General features: G+C 37.7%; 1 protein-coding gene across 1 annotated transcript; it reads left to right on the top strand.

Moving 5' to 3' along the window:
- The first annotated feature begins 382 nt into the window (after positions 1–382).
- On the top strand, positions 383–7603 carry LOC135153648 (cadherin EGF LAG seven-pass G-type receptor 2-like). The gene has a single exon (XM_064097456.1). It carries the CDS (start codon positions 685–687, stop codon positions 3583–3585), a length of 2901 nt encoding a protein of 966 aa, XP_063953526.1. The 5' UTR covers positions 383–684; the 3' UTR covers positions 3586–7603.
- The last annotated feature ends 7851 nt before the right edge of the window (positions 7604–15454 follow it).

Raw genomic sequence — 15454 nt, forward strand, 5'->3', positions numbered from 1 at the left:
CATAACGGGCCTGATTAGGCCCCTAAAAGGCCTAATATAAATTATAGAATGGTCCATCACTTTATAATCGAGAACTCTGCCGCAAAAAAAAAAAGGCTACTGGGGGCTATACGGGCTTGTTCTTCTTCTTCGGATTCTTCCTCTGTTTCTGATACTTCATATTTTTATTCTTCTATTCGTCTTCTTTTTCCCCCTTTTTTGATCCGGCCTGCAAATTCTTTGGATGTATAAAAACAAATATAGGCCTAGTTCTATTCCGGATCTAGTCCCCAGTACTCGTGATCACCGATACATCTGATCATGTGTGATCTGATACACCTGTCGCTTCTTCCAACGCTCATATAGTTAATTGCGCCATCTCACGTGAAGGCATCTTCGACACCGGGAAAAAACTCGCTCGATCAACGTTCATATATACGCGACTCTCTATTACGGTAGCTCTCGAGCAAACACTTGAATGTGGAATTCACAGACCAGTTTGGTTCAGTTCTTCCAAATTTCTCGATAAAGTTATCAAAATGGAATGTAGGGCGTTATTTTCACCGAACGGATAACGAATTTGTGAATACTTGCTATGGATATCATGTAAACCGTTTGGAGGTGCTGAGAAAAACCAATTGTGACTGGGAGAATCCCTCAACAAAGTTATTGTTCGTCCATCTATCTATTGAACGGAAGTTTGAAATGGAGTTACCTGCCGCTATGGCCCATCTCCTTCGTATCCTGTGGCTCGCCGCGGCCGTGTTCCACGGAGCGGCACTTGCAGCTTTTGATACTCATCTCTCTAATTATGAAGAGCAGGGGTATTCACTATTTAACGCATCTCTTGGAAGTGAATGGTCATATTCACTTCATCCAACTTTAACAGGGGAAGATGCCAAAGAAAACATTGAAATTGACATTTATACAGGAGAATTATCCCTGTCAAAAACTATGGAATGTTACATGCTTCATGAGAACCCTTTCTTGGTTTATGTGCAAACTCGTGGAAGAACTACAGTTTTAGGCTCAGAAAAAGTTGGTTTGTATGTGATGTTACCTATAGCAATTTATGTTCATGGGTTTGGTTGCCATCCAAAGAAAGCCAAGAAAAAGAATTTCGATCAGGATGACATTGAACACACCCCTCTATCTGCAACACGACCACTGCAGATAATGATGGAATATCCAGAAGGAACATGCTGGTTTCCTGGAGATATCTTGTTGAACCTCAATAACTTCCTTCCTAAATCACTTTCGGGCTGTCAAATTAAATACTTTATGAGTAATGGCAAGGAGCATGATTTTGATATTGATGCTGCGTCAGGTAAACTACGTATAGAAAATGATGTGGTTTGTGTTTTTGAACACCAATCAGAACATATAAGTGGATCAGTACACATTCCGTCATCTTGCTTAGCAAAGCCTCCTTCTTACTTGACAGACAAAGTGGAGGAGGAGATGGTGCCTATTCTGATTGAGTTGCGAGCATCAGACACTAATCGTTTGAATGCTGATGAAACATCAAGAAAACGAGAAGTTGTTCTAAAACGCTTCAGAAGGCAACTTAGGAACACATATCCAACATTCAGTCAGCCCATATATACCCGTCAAGTACCAGAAAATGAAGATGAAGGATATGTTGTGGCAACAATCACTGCAACGGACAATGATGATGGTGATAATGGAAGATTATCGTACAGCCTTGTAGCTCTTGGCGATGCTCGCAGCCAAAATATGTTTGCCATCGAAGAAAACACAGGAATTATCACAACCACTACTTCACTTGATCGGGAGCAGATTCAATCTCATTCATTTCGTCTCACAGCAACAGATCATGGAACCCCTCCAAAATCTGCTCAAGTTTATCTGACGGTCAATGTAGAGGATCGCAATGACCATACCCCTATATTTGAACAACCAAGCTATGTGGAGACCACAAATGAAGGTCAGAACCCAGGAACCTTGATTGCCAGGGTGAGGGCATCTGATAATGATGTTGGGCCTAATGCTGAAATCAGGTACAGCATCGTGAACAACGAGAGTCCGAATGATGTTTTCACAATGAACCCCACAAGTGGAGAGATTAAGACCTTGGTGCGATTGGACAGGGAACTGATTGAAAGATATAATATATTGGTGATGGCTCAAGATATGGGTACTGATCCTGGAAAGAAGAATTCAACAGCAGAAGTGTTGCTGACAGTTCTTGACTTGAATGACAATTCCCCTCACTTCTCCCAATTGAGTTATGAGGTATCTGTACGGGAAGATGTAAGTCCAGGTGACCCTGAGAGCCAAATTCTGCATGTCATGGCTACAGATGCTGATGAAGGTTCTAATGCCGATGTCCATTTCAGTTTGACCCATGGCAACTTTGAGAATCGCTTCAGGATTGATTCGCTAAATGGCTATATCTCACTTCAAAATGGTTTGGATTTTGAAACAACAAGGAGTTACAGACTGAGCATTCGTGCCCAGGATTCTGGTAATCCACCAAGGGAGAACACAACAACTGTTACAGTAACAGTTATAGATGTGAATGACAACAAACCTCAGTTTACCCAGAATGTTTACCAGGGTATAGTGCGGGAAGATGTTGATGTTGGATACTCCATATTATCAGTGATGGCAAGAGATGATGATCAGTTGGAAAATGCCAGGATAACTTTCTCTGTTCCAAACCCTCCTAGTGGATTTCCTTTTGAAATCAATCCTACTTCTGGTTCTATAACAAACAGTGTCAGTCTTGACAGAGAGTCTGGTCATACTTGGGAGTTTAATGTCATTGCAGCGGACCATGGAGAACCTCCTAAATCATCCACAGCTTCGGTCACAATCACTGTAACTGATGTAAATGACAATGCTCCAATCTTTCCTCAAGATGTCTATTATGCCTCTGTGGCTGAAGATGCTTACCATGGTTTTGAGGTGTTGACTGTGACAGCAACAGATCCTGATGAACAGAATGCTATTTCCTATAGGATAGTAGATGCCCTGGACCCTACTGGCCGTATCCCTTTCAACATTCTCACACAAAACAATGAAGGAACAATTACTGTTACGTCTCAACTGAGTTACAATGCAAAGTCATTTTATTCTTTGGCAGTTACAGCATCAGATAGGCAGTTTGAAAGCACTTGTACTGTGTACGTAAATGTGACTGATGTTAATGATTTTGCTCCAGTGTTCCATAACTCACCCTACAATGTTTATGTCAGTGAAGGTGCAGATATTGGAGAGGTTATTGTTAGAGTGTCAGCATCAGACAATGATGCCGGCGCTAATGCAGAAGTAAGCTACAGTATGGATCCTTCTCCAGTGTTTGAAATTGATGAAGAGAGTGGTGAGATTCGCACCAAGGTTCTTTTAGATCGTGAAGATATTTCCTCATATACCTTGTATGTGACTGCAAGTGATCATGGAATAAACCCACAGCAATCAAGGGCATTTGTTCAAGTCACTGTCCAGGATATAAATGACAATTCTCCAGTGTTTGAAGAAACAAGCTACAGTGCTGAAATCCAAGAGAATTCCTTAGCCTTTACCAGTGTCATCACAATTTCTGCATCCGATGCTGATCAAGGTTTGTATATATATATATAATCTATTTTGTTCTTAAACCAAACCATTACATTTTGTGAAGTTTCAAAATTTATCAATATGATTTTGAAATTATCAGACAGTACATGAAATGATGTATGTTATTTTTATCCATAGAATTTATTATACCTTCATCAAACAAAGTTAGAAAGGGGTATACTAGTCTAAGGTTCAGCAGACAGTAAATTGTACTTACTCAGTTTCCACAGACTGCCCGGGAGATTTTTTGCACATATATGGTGATATTTGGAAGTGAACATATACAAGTATATGCTAAAGAGTAAAGATATATTTTAATGTGTTTGATGCTGCTTTACCACATATATGGCAATGAATCTAAAATATATCTTGTGCAGCAAACTAATTTCTTAGTTTTTTGGCCAATGCTCATGAGACATGCTCATGAGACATGCTCATGAGTCTTGGAGTGAAAAGGTGCAAGACACAATTTTCAGAAGCATTGGTTGCTGTTTTTTTATTTAAAATTTGTGATGTAGTGATTCTTCTGAATTTTGTCTCATGATGATATATAGAGCCGATTGATTGATTTTATTTTTTTTTCTGTTGGTTTCATTTTGCAGACAATATTCCCCTAGATGTATTAGGCAATAGAATATGTCAAGTTTAAATATTTATTGTGTATATTTCTACACATTCACACTAAACTTGTTATACTTGCATTTATTAAAGGGATACTCTGGGCTGAAAGTATAGAGTAAAAATCATGGAGCACAGAAAATCATTTCATACTTTATTATATATCTCCCTTGTAACAAAATTTGAAGTTGTAGCGGTGATTATCTTACACATTAAATCAGTAGTCAATCAAATTTTCCATGTTTTTTTAAAGACAAAATTTGAATAAACATTTTCATATAATAAAATACAGAAGAATAATTGGCGATACAATATCATCAACTTGCTTTAAACTGCATATTCATGAAGAAATGCAGAGAACCGTTTCACCAAAATAATGCAAACCTTGACTGCTTGAATATGTCTAAACTTTGTTATTCCTTGTCTGATTTTGATGACATTTCTGTGTTTGTCTGATTTCACTTCGCCTGTTCAAATCATATGTGTTCAGCCTGGAGTAACCCTTTAGAAACAATCTACAATGATGAAATTAAAAAAAATATATTGTTAATCTCTTGATACACCCTTCGCCAATCTAACAGAATGCTTGATCAGTAATGGCACAGCATTATTCAATTCATGCAAATGTTGTAAACCAAGAAAGACAGAAACTGACAGATCAAAGGTCTGCCAAGAGAAGTGGCTGATTGCTTTACTCCATCATAATAGGCCTATCCATTATGAAGATATCTCTTATTGAAATCATACATGTATGATAAATTCCTCTTTTTTTCATTTACCCATCTTGTGGGGAGAAATGTCACTTTGCTGAAACATTATAAAGATAAAATCTAAAACATTAGTGCACATGAATGTTGTCTTGTTTTTTAATTGGAAGATAAATTCAAAATTGTGTGATACACATTTCTTGACAGGTATGCCACTTTGAACTCTAGGGCAGTGTTGTTGTGGCTATTCCCTACAACTTGGTCAGTTAATTCAAATGTTTGTGTGCAAATGGGAGACGTTATTCAAATGCAATTTTAACATGGGACAAAGAGAGTCCAGAAGTGTTGACTCACATCCAATGGACTGTATGGTTACTCTGTCTATTTACTCACTGATTGATTGTTCCAACACAGGAGAACAGAAAAATCTGAAAAATCTGAAATATTTCTTTGTTTACTCATATGGCCTCGAAACGGATATGTCGCCATAAGTTGTTTTTTTATTCCGAGCAAATGACCTATATAGCCCCGGGCTATATTACCCATACGGATAGGTTGTCATTACATCGTTAACAAAGCTTATATCAAATCACAGCTCTCCCCTACTCATAGGAAAATCATGCAGGGGCTTCTTTAAAAGTGGAAAAGACACTTACAAAATGGGCTCCTGGGGGGGGGGGGGGGGGAGAACCACTCCCATACCACTGTCCGACATCATAATGCATACATGCAACGTTGCTGTATCCAAGATGAAAATATATATTCTTTGGATCATGTAGAAAGGAATGCAAGGTAGAAAGGAACGCAAAGCAGAAAGGTCTGATTATTTAAGGGGCTGTGGGACGGAGTGATGAGGCCTCAGGCCCATGATTTTCATTAATCGTGTACAAAAAAAATGAAATTGTGATTCTATGCATGTTCAGTCCTAGTCGGTTCATGTATTGATTTGCGACTAAGGGAATAGAACGAGTGAAATTTGCATCTAATGGGCCTACTAAATGTTATGAGAACATACCACCTCTGGAAAGCAACCATATTTCAATTTATTATTTTGGGAACCAGAATATATTTTGTTCACTTGATACAATATTTGCTTTGTTACTGCACTTTCTGACAGAAAGATATTCTAACTTACACTATAATAATGCTGTTTTTATCACGTTGTTTAAGCCCTTAACTTTAACAACTAATGTTTAAAGTTTTAAACAGGTTGTTTTGCGTTTTGTTTTGTTTTGTTTAAATGTGTAATTACATCATAGTTATTTGGAGTAAATATTATAGTGGCGTAAATCCGATCCGAGCAGTGGGGGATGCTGTTACTAAAATTGTGTGTGCCCCCCCCCCCCACGTCAAGGCTATGTATATGTGCATGGAAAGGGTTCATAATACTACCATCTATCACTTCCGATTGCTGATGTAATGGTTTTGTTGTGATACAAACTAGTTTGGCTGACCATGCGAGCGACCAAATTTTCAGTAGTTGCTAGACTGAAGGGTGTCCCAAAAACTTTTTCCCAAGGTTGGGTAAGTATATATGTATGGGGAGGGGGGCTAAAAGCTTGCAGCGAGCGTATAATGAGCGAAAGTTGAAACAGATGCAAATGCAAAGGAAATGCAGAAAGTGAAGAGATAATCATTTTACATGTTTAATTCATATTTAGAAATGATACATCATTCAAATTCTAAACAAAATTTCATTCACATTTACAGTTGTAACAATATCAGCAAAAAAAAGTTAAATGGGTTCCTTGTACATAATAAGCTACCATAAGCAAAAATAAGGGCAGCTATATATGTAGCATTTGAAATATTAGACGAACTTTTTTATTTTCATTACGGTTCTAGATTCTAACTTAGTGTTGAATTAAACAGAGTGGACAATGGACATCTGGTTAAAATCGGGATATTGACAGAACAAGTTATACTTTTATCGGGCAAAAAGGTCATCCAATTTCAAATTGGCCTTCTTTTTGACGGAAACTAGCTTATCAAAGCCTTAAAATGGCAAAATTGAAAAAAAAGAAATCTCACTTTTTCGGCGTCAGTATTATTATTTCTTGCAATCGGAAGTAGTCCACCTCTTTCTTGGTAGAGTGTAATACCACAAAATAACAATTGGTTAAGTGATATACCACACTTTACACACGGATGTGGATTTTGGCGTGATTATAGCGGCATATAGGTCTGTATGATCATGACAATCGTATATATTTGTAGAATGTATGTTCATGTATATGATCGAGGTTTCATGTTGCTGATTTGTTTGTCTACATGTTGGTAGTTTGTTTACACGGATGAAATTACAAAGAATCACACTATATATATGAAAAAAACACTTTATAAAAAGAGCACAAATATTCATCTTCAGATGAGACATCCCATGGTGAGAAGATGACTAATGATTGTAGAATTTTTGGAAGTCAATTTAATTAGTTTCTCCTATACGGGATTGTTATTATTGCAATACGATTTGTAGCACTTTCTTCGTTTGTTGCAAAGTCGAATGAAAGGTATCTTTAACAATACAAACTCAGAAAAAGTAATCGATTTTGGAAAAGGGGGCATCTTAAAATAAGCCCGTGGGACTAATTGGGATTCAAAATTACAAATGCATTTACAAAAAGACAAAATGATTCCCAAAAATACAATTTCTGGTGGGATGACAAACTGACAAATGTGAATACATATGATTTATCGTTCTAACTGAGCACAGTGCGTTAGTTCATTATTCATGTATCAATCAGTTTGTGATTATTATTATAATATATTATTCCCTACATAGGCCTTGTATTGAACAAATTTGAATAAGCGCCTAACAAATTTTTCGGACATGACCTGCATTTATTATAGCCCCGGAAATAACGTACAAAGCGCATAGGCAGATCTGGGGGCAATATTGAACTTAAAATTTATTTATTTATTTTATTTATTTATTTATTTATAATATATAACATTAAAGTCAAAATTTGATTTGTCAGGTACCTGTGTTCAATAAAGCTCTCAAAATATCCCTATTTAGGTCAAATTGTCAAAACGTGTCAGCTAGCGCTGCACGCTCGCATTTTGATTGGTGAATTATCTCAATAATTAATTCATAAGAAACGACTTAAAATCCCAATTTCATGACAGTTTATCAAAAATTTCGGCTCGCGATTTGCGCTCGCATTGATTGTTGAAAATATGTTTAATTTCGTTTGTTTCAATTTTCAACATATTAAATCATATTAACATATTTACTCATGCATCTTATTCATTATTACAACAGTGTTTTAAATGTCCAGTTTTCAGGCCTAATATTAACAGATTTCGGGCTCTCATTAGGCTTATTAAATTAATAAAAATTGTCCCTCTTTTCAGAATGGAATATCGACAAGTTTCATCTCGCAATTAGGAAGAGAAATAGGAAGATAGCCATCATTTTCATATGATGACATAAATTTCTTAGAATGTCCCTGTCCTATGTCAAAACTCAAAGTAATAATAATGAAACATATCAGCTCTTTTTTAACTGTAATCCATATCAAATATTTTAAGCTCGCACTTCGTTGTCGCTTTATTTATTTTCATGATAAAAAAGGTATGTAGAATGCCCAGATTCTAGGTATAAATAGGAAACACCCCGCGCATGTTTATTCAAATACGCAGCTTGTTCTCTATTTAAATCATGATCCACTTTCAGATCACAATATAAAAACAATTCTGCTCGTGTTTTGCGCTGGCAATATTAATGTAGGAAGATTTCCAATTACTCATAATTTTTATGATTTACAAAACATGAATAGAGTGTCCCATTTTTAGGTGTAAGTCTCAAATTTTTCCACTCGCGCTTCGCGCTCGCATCAATTGTTTAGTTATAGACTTATTCCATTCATGTTTACTAAAAGTGCTTAGAATTTCCATTCTTTATGTAGAAATGTCAACATTTTCAGCTCGGCTAACTGCAAGCAGCCGTTAACAGATCCTTTTTGGTCAGATCAAAACGTATATTAAAAATTTCTGCTCGCGCTTCGCGCTCGCAGTAATTATTTAATTGGATGCACATCTCGTTTTAAGATCACAAACATTGCCCAGAATGTTTAAATTTTAGGACATAATACGTGAAGTAAAAAAATAGCTTGCGCTTCACGCTCGCACTATTTCAATTAGGCTTATGTGATTATTGTATATTTATGTTGATTTATAATGAATGAAGCTTACTATAGTGACAATAAGGACTGCCCCTTCAAAGAAACAAACAAAAATCAACTTCGTGCGGCCGATTGGGGAAAATGTGGCTGGAAAAAAATCCGCCCCCCCCCCCCTTATTGGCGAAGGCTGGATCCGCCCCTGCAAAGCGGAAGCGTTCGGACAGGGACACATGTTATCAACAGATAAAAAGCTTTTGCGTGATTGTTATTACAGCTATTACAGTGCATTATTCTAGTCCACCACACTCACCAAGATATGACTTGTCGTGTTAGCAGAATTGAATACATTTCCTCCGAACACGGATGCATTTTCTTAATTCAAACACAATCTGTTGATATTTCATTATATTTAACACAATAGTAAATGTGTGTGTTTCAAGGTAAACATTTTAGTTTTATATACTGAAATTAACAATGAACCGTGATATCTGATCCGACTGACGTCATCTGTAATATTATCACTTCCAAAGGACAGCCAGAGCATCGACATTAAGTAATAAAGGAGATGGGAAACCAGTTACAGTAATAACACTTTTACTAACCCAACCTAGGGGCAAACCTCATTTACAGTGCGCGGCCATCGTAAGGGCCGATAAGACATCATCCCTCGCAGAGGGCGACATTTCACAAGACACATCAAATACAATAACATATTGGCGCAACCACTTTTCTCTATCTTTCCATTGGAATTAAGTCAACCTCTAACTAATTGTCTCAGGGAACAATTACTTTCTAAAAAACAAATCAATTCACTCCTTAAAAAGGTAAAACAAAACTATATCTGTAGATTATGTGGATTCCGAAAAACATACCGGTAGACCTGCAAGGAAGGTATCACATATTAATCAAAGTATTGGCCATTACCATGGTTACTACATAACTAATTAAAAAGCATAATGTAACTTTAGCCTTTATGCAACAAGCGTAAATAAATAAATAACCAGCATCTTATCTACCCTTTTATCTGTAGGCAAAACACATAAATATATAACCAACATCTCATCTACCCTTCTATCTGTAGGCAAAACACACACCAAATAGCCTATCAACACGTCCTATATCAAGCCAACTAAAAAGGGGGAAAACACTAATAGCCGTCAAACATGTATGCCAAAAAAGCTATAACCTGTAAAACAGCCAAATTCATGTAGCAACATCAATATTGTCAACACACACTATAAAACAATCGGTTAAAGCATGACTTAAGGATAGAAGCTAAAAAAGGCATCACTAAATAAAATACATCCATAAACACAATCATTGTGGACACTGCAAATGCTACAAAACTAAAAGGGCATGGCAATACACAATACATTCATAAGTACAACCATTGTGAACATTTATGACCCCATTCACCAATACATACATAAATGTGCAAATACCGAAAATGTAAATCAAATGCAACTGACATTTTTTTTGGTTTCTAACGCGAAATAAAATGCAAATGAATAACATGGCTGCCTTGCATACTAAAAACAAACAATCCTATCATAGTAAGCACATAAACAAGATAATATATTTTCCAACAGTAAGAACGTGTAAGAATATGGAGGCGCACAAATCCTGCTCAAAAAAGGCAGTCTTTGCACATACTAGTAATAGCAAGCACTAAACAGAATGTAAAACAAATAGGCAAAGGGTCACATAAAGCAAATAAATTCTGGAATGGGTAAAAGAGAGAAACATGAAAGTGTACAAATTGTTCCAGAAGTAAGGTACAATGGGCACTATCCAGCCTCCACAGCTCAGCCATGAAACACGCAATGCCTAAAGGCAAACAAACAAAACAGGACAACTAAGAGCAGATAACTGGACTACCATAAACTATGAAAAGTGAAATATGTATTTATGGATTGCCAAAAGATTGCTAGCCTAAAATAGCTGATAAAAAGGGGCATTCAGACTCTCACTATACATCCTGACACTAATATCTCACCATTTAATAAAAACCAGTATGACATTAATACATATAATTAAAAAAACAAGTAATAATAAATATAAAATTACCAACCCATCAATGAGATGGAAATTACCAAAATAAACATGCAATCGATAACTTGTAGTCTTAAATAATTTATATGCAAAAGGGAACAATCCATCTAACACCCAAATAACTGCAAGGTACCCAATATAACCAAAGGGATACAATTTATTTAGCAATAATCAACAATGATAACATGGTCACGGGTACATTATAGTGACAAATACCAGCATAGGCTGAAAATATACAAATAAAAAACATGCACAAATCACATAACAAAAAAGCAAAGAGACAAGGATGGAACAGGAAAAGAAGAAAACAGAGGAGTCTGGAGTATATACTGTGATTACTGTCCATATCAGTATGAGCACAAGAATACTAGTTCATATACTGTCATGAATGAGTCCTCTGTATCGAAGTCCATAAATAGGTGTCACTCACAGAATGCGATGGAACATTAAAACAAAGTCTTTGCCCATCGACGTTCCTGAAAGGGTCTCGTGAAGAAGGGTCAAATCAGTCGGCAATCTAGTAAGGGGTCCTGCGTGATTTAAAGTCAATATCGGGAGGACGACCTGGGGGGAGTCCAATGTGTTCTCCGACGGGGTGACATGGCCGACTCTGTGATATCATCATGAGGGCAGAAGTGAAGGGCACAATGGTGTCTGGCCACCTGAACTGAGGATCCAACATCTTACAGCACCGGGGATTACTGGTAGGACCTGAAGCATCACCGGGGACATCTCCAGGAGAATCCGGGGGTCGCCCAGGTAGGTCATCGATCCGTAGGATACAAGGATGAGGAGCCATATGATGATGCTCGGCGACGGTGATGTTGTGCATGAGAGGAACACAAGAAACCTTTACCCTAGGAGTCGAAAGAGGAAGGGCATTCAGGTAGCACCTACTGTTATCATGCGATGCGGGATCCAATGACTGACAACGATCTGGTTGAGATACAGAAACAATATCAGATGGGGAGTCATGGACTGCACAGTTACTGTGGTGTAAAGATTCATGATCAGGAGCCGATGGCTGTTGAGGTGTTATAAGCTCACTGATGGGCTCTGTGGCTATAGGATGTCTGTCTGAGTTAACAGTAGGTTCCATGTCTCCAAGGGCTTCACTCGTAGATGACTGGTCTGCAACGGCAGGATGGGCTCGTTCACGATTACGGGAGTCCGGAATTGAAACAAGGTAAGATTGGTCAACGCCATCGCAAGCCGAATCAGGTAAGCCTGCAGCAAGCGCATCGGATAGCGAGATAGCCGAAGGACCGTACGGATACGATGGTCCATCACCGAATGATACTACACGCTTAGCCGGTCGGATAAATACATCATGTAATTCCATGAATGGAATTCCAGCCTGTACAGCAACATCCAAAGACTCTACCACTAATCCTTTGAAGAGAAACTGTCTGTTGTCCCTTGTGAATGTGAGACAGGTCTCACCTACAATCGTAAGAGGGGAGGAATTGTCAGAAGGTCGAACTGATAGGGAAGTGGCGGTTATCTCGGCCCCAAGGTCTTGGACCACAGAACGTTGAATCAAATTCTCCGCAGAACCACAGACAATGCTCACACGGACACACCGATCACCATGGAACAGTTCCACGAAGGGAGTAGTCACGGGGGCCTGATTAGGCACAACGAATGAACTAGCCACAGACCTATGTGGCGTACTGTGAAGACCTTGGACCTCATCTGACTCTGATGATTGTCCATTGCACCAGTGAGGGTCTCCCTGAATCGCTGACTCTGACTTCGAGTCATCAAAGCAACCAAGATGTAAACTAGGATCTATGGAGGAACGATCCACGGCATACGATGAACAGTCAACATATTCAGTTGGAAGACAGCCTGGAACATGATCACAACCAGGGTCATGATCGACAATCAACTCATCGCAGGTATCACTACAAGTCTGAAAATTGGTGTAGCCGAGAATGCTAGCCGCCTTGCGAGCTCGAGTAATCATGCGCCTTTCATGGTCAGGCAAGAATGGACAGTCACCAATATGGTGGCGGTAACCATGCCGACTAGCATTAAGACAAAGTGGGCACACAACTTGGTTTACGTTAGGCCTATGATGAACTAAGGCGGGCCTAGGACTAGTCTGAATCGATGAAGGTGTAATGCTATAACTATTGGTATCCTGGATATGTTCAGGACTCGACATATACTGATAGTAAGGTACATCACACTTGTGGTTATCATTTGCGTCATAATAGGCAGATTTATCATACATCTCTTTACTAGACCTACTACCGATATCATCTCTCGATTCATGATCATCGTACACGGCTTGATTATCGTTAAGCTTATGGCTTAAGTGTACGTGTAAAACTCTAATCTGATTCTGAGGATATGATTGGCTATGTAGATCTAGGCATGACTTTTGTCTGGAATCATCCAACTGATCACAATAAAAACTGTCATAATCTTCTGGTTCACTCTCATCAACATAATCATCTTCTGTGTCATTCTCATGATCATCTTCTGATTCATTCTCAACCTCATAGACATAATCATCTTCCGATTCTGGTTCATTCTCATCACCATAATCATCTTCTGGTTCTTTCTCCACTTCATAATCATCGTCTGGTTTATTCTCATTCACACAATTACGACCATTAGGACTGGCCCTGTCACCGACAGGTTCAACATCATCCACACAATGAAATCTACTAATTTTACTATGTCTAACTCTAATTTCTTGATTTACTGTGTAATTTCTTGATTTACTGATTGTGTAATTACTTGATTTACTAATTGCATGACTAGAAATGTTTTGAATCTCTGACAGAAAAGTACAAGAACCAACTTGACTGGGGCGGCCTCGCTCTCGGGCCTGGGGGCGAGGTCTTGACCTCGGTGAGGGAACAGCCATTCAAAGGACTGTATGTGGGACTACGGCACTGAGGTAGTAAAAAATTGTTACACCTATCACGACACATTTTTGCCGACCAACTGGTTGCTCGGATAGCATGAATCCCATCGGTGAGCGGAGCAGGCAAGGTTCAAATCCCAGCTGTCACCACGACATTAAGTAATAAAGGAGATGGGAAACCAGTTACAGTAATAACACTTTTACTAACCCAACCTAGGGGCAAACCTCATTTACAGTGCGCGGCCATCGTAAGGGCCGATAAGACATCATCCCTCGCAGAGGGCGACATTTCACAAGACACATCAAATACAATAACATATTGGCGCATTGTGAAATACATGTGACAGATGGTGTAAATTTACTGGTAGTCATCCTCACTCTTTCGTTGTCTAATAGGACTTTGTGAATGGCACCAAATAATATCATAAACCCGCTATAATAATGTGCATTGGATCCGCCCTGTTTTTATGACGTATATTGCGGAGAAGAGCAAGTTGGGTACAGCAAGTCTACTAACTTAGCCCAAGACAATATGAAATATAATGTTTAGAGATTGTGAATATTGTTACATTGAAATATCAGTTTCATGTTGATGAATCATATACTAGAAACTATATCATGTAGGGCCTATATTCATCTCTCGACCACTTCATAAATATAATTATAATCGACTTTGTCCGCTTTGACTTCGTTGCCATTTATATTGGGGCCTATTATTACTGATAGAAAGTACATTGACTTTTAAAAAGTTATCAATAATTACCTTGACATGCAGAAATGTCTTTATTAACTTTCAAGGAACGCATGTTTTCGCATCATGTCGTTTGATGATTAATTCGAATTCATTAATTCTTTCAGAAGCAAAATAATTCCACGAGATAAATTCTTGAATAAATCAAATTAATTCTAAAATAAACTACAGTTAAAATGACTAGATGAAATAAACCTGTGTTAAAACTGACACCAATTACGCCTTTAGTAATTAAAATCACACCCTATATTATGAACATAATACCAAATATTATTGTGTTAATTATAAAACATTATATAAAACAGCGAGTGTTGAACCAACACTGCAAAATTAATGTAGTACCGGAGTATTACATTTACTGGTGATTTCATGTATTTTTAAAGAACCGTTTTGCTGCTATTTTAGTCATATTGATTTTTTTTTCAAATTTGACTAGAACTCAGTCATTTATGTCAAGAAAACATTGATATACATGTATATTTAGTTTGTTTAAGAGTACAGTGATTGCGTGATATCTGCTATCTTCCGAACATACTATACTTTCATCGAAAAGGGTAAGAGATCCTTGGCACTTGGAAGTTATTTGAATACAAGTTTTTAGTTAAATTTGAATTAGTTGCCTTGCGGTGAGAACTGTGCACGCATATCATGGTCACACTCAATACACTCCTCTAAATAGTTTTCTTCTATATATTAAGTAAATATGATTCATTGTGAAATTTTGTTTTCACGGTTTTTTTTTGCATGGAATCACGCG

This window comes from Lytechinus pictus, chromosome 3 (genome assembly GCF_037042905.1).
Source record: "Lytechinus pictus isolate F3 Inbred chromosome 3, Lp3.0, whole genome shotgun sequence".
Classification (NCBI taxonomy): Eukaryota; Metazoa; Echinodermata; class Echinoidea; order Temnopleuroida; family Toxopneustidae; genus Lytechinus; species Lytechinus pictus.